Raw genomic sequence first — 2,677 nt, 5'->3', positions numbered from 1 at the left:
GGACTCTCCTCCTCTGCCTGCCCGCCACGATGCCCCGCACAGGGACATTGTCCAGCTCCCTCTTGTCTGGCTGCCTTGAGCTCGGAGGGATATTTGTGTGTCTCTGCTTTTGATTTCAGCTGTCTGACCAGTGCAGGCGTCCTGCCGGGCTGCGCTTAATTCTGAGTAACGTTAGTTTAACTGCACGGACAGTACCCTGCTGTTTTGAAAGACACCTAAGAAAGCCATACAGTCACCATAAGAACTTCTCTGATGGAAAGCCAGGCTCCTGCGAGAGCCCACCTGTTATATAAAAATAATTAAAACCTGAAGAGAAAGGATAACAGGACACCGAAAGGCACCCAAGCAGGTTGGCAGGCAAGGAGCTGCTACCCCTCCCCTCTCACATCAAGGGCCAGCGATCGCAGGCTGTAACGATCAGTGGGCAGCGACATCGATTTTTGTCCAGCGCTTCCTTTGCGCAGGGATAGCAAAACTCCACTCGCCTCTCTCTGCATGTCAATAGGTGTCAAGACACCACCCAGGACGAGCCATGGAAAGGCCATTTCTTGCTGATTCCACTTTCTACCGACCAGAAGGGGATGCTCAGCAGTGCACGGCCACTCGTCATCCTCTGTAACAGAGACTGTGAAAACTGACCTTGGTGGCCTCCCAGCACATGCCACTCCAGTCCTTAGGCTGGACTAGAGCCTGGACCTCTCCTGCAGCCATCTCCCACACCGTGCACTAAGTGCTGGGGGTGCTCCTTCCTCACCTCAGCGGGGCTGCTCCGCACCTGCTGCCTTCTGAAAACTCTTTAAACCTCCAGAGAGGACGGTGCTGGTATAACATGGGGCAGAAAGTGCCGTGAATTCAACAGTATTTCATGAACCTATCCCAAAAATCCAAAAATTAACTTGCAATATATTACTCCTGTCCTTAGCTTGAATTCTTCATCAGGGAATTGCTCGGGGATGTGGCCATGAGTGCTGGTTTCTGTTTCGGGAGATGAGAGCTGGGCCAGGCACGTACCCGGAGTGAGGCAGGGACAGGAAGACAAATCCATGTTTTGCGTTTGTATAACTCCCATTCACGGCTGCACACGGTGTTTGCAAGTGTTACAGCACATGGCAGGCGTACGCTACAAGGAAATACTGCCGGTGCCCAGAATAGAAAGATTTTAGCTCAGTATTGACTGAATCGAGAGATGTGGAGAGCTGATTGCAGTTTGTGTCTTTTACCTCCTTGGAGGTCAGTGGAGCTGGAGCATCGTTAGCCAGAAAGGGTTTGCATCTAGCTGCGGTGAATGGAGTGGAAAGCAATCGGGTGCTCACCTTGTAATCCTGCTGCAGCCAGCCAGATAAATGGAAAATCAGACTGACCCATCAGCAGTTAAACTGTTTGATTCACAACGTGCAACTTAATCTTTCTTTTCAAATGATCTTCTAAAAGGAAAAGCTGTTGCTTACTGGAATTAGCAAAAATATCTGCTCTGGTATTAATGAGACCCCTTAGGCTGGAGGTAACTGGGTAACTGCCGGCAGCCGTTCTGATGGTTGTAAACGTTTGGCCTCCCTTGGTATCAAATCTCCCGGATTTTCAAGAGGTGCCCTGAGCTGGTTTGGTCCAGGGTATTTTCTAGGCATTTGTGCATGTTCTAGGCAGGGATCTGAGACATGGGGTATACAACCCTGGATAATACTGGCAACAGAAAACGGGACTCTGCGCTAATTTAGAGAGAGAACTAAGCAGAAGGTGCTCCTTGTCCAGTGCCCACTCCAGTGGAAACCCTGTTAGCACGGGCGGGCTTGGTCCCTGTGTCTGAAACGGGTGCTTGGACTACTCCTGCAGGACATTTGGGAGGGGGTGTTGCAGTCATACTGCTTTGCTCTTTGCTTTGACCCCCAAACTCTTTTTAACAATGTAAAGCCTTGTGAATTATAAATCAAACGGTCCTGCTGAGCTTTGTGGTGCGCGGAATGAAATGCAATGATTAATATTTAAGAGAAAATAAGTTAAAGATCTTAAGGGCAAGTGTCTGTCCACAGAGTCTTTTCATGAGGAGGCTAAAAGAGAGGGAGAGCTGCATCTTCAGGGACCTTTGTGAAATCTCTGGCACTCAGCCCAACTGCCTGGGTTGCTGGGGTGAGGGGGCCAGGCTGGCCTTCACTGCCCTGCCCTCACTCTTCCTCACACCAAGACAATGTGCTCTGGTAAAACCCCAGCACCAGCACAGCTTTTCAGGATGGGACTGGTGAACCCACCCCACATGCTTTAGCAAGCAGAGGGATGCTCAGAGCAGCTCAGGTTCTGTGCTTGCTGGGGGCAGAGCTTTCCCAAGCCCCGGACCTAACGATCCCAGACCAGGACTTGCTCAGCACCCCCAGCTCCTCCTCACCCTTCCCTCAGCGTGCCAGCACCATACCTGGTCTAGAGCCATTGGTGCCGCACCAGGATGGGCAAGACACCTTCTCCCCATTTTGCAGACCAGGAGACTGAGAGCTCAAGACAGCAGTCACAGTCGCCACCCTGATCCAAAACGTCCTAGCAACGGCATCTCGGCAGGACTTTGCCTCTGGCCACCTGCAAGCTGAGTCTGTTACAACACATCAAATAAGGAGGGAAACACTTACATGGGTGCAGAATCTCTCCGGCGGGGCCCCACAAGTGCTTCCTGCTGGATCCACCCGCACTGTCA

At 51.5% G+C, this 2,677-nt stretch overlaps 1 protein-coding gene across 1 annotated transcript in view; it reads right to left on the bottom strand.

Moving 5' to 3' along the window:
* NTNG2 (netrin G2) overlaps positions 1 to 2,677 on the bottom strand; it is a 45,631-nt gene that overhangs the window by 42,715 nt on the left and 239 nt on the right. Inside the window, 1 exon segment of the mRNA XM_010141250.1 lies at positions 2,613 to 2,677. Within this exon segment, the coding sequence (XP_010139552.1) occupies positions 2,613 to 2,677 (65 nt within the window).

Source organism: Buceros rhinoceros, unplaced genomic scaffold (assembly GCF_000710305.1).
Source record: "Buceros rhinoceros silvestris isolate BGI_N320 unplaced genomic scaffold, ASM71030v1 scaffold11690, whole genome shotgun sequence".
Taxonomy (NCBI): Eukaryota; Metazoa; Chordata; class Aves; order Bucerotiformes; family Bucerotidae; genus Buceros; species Buceros rhinoceros.
This window is presented reverse-complemented; position numbering and strand designations above follow the sequence as displayed.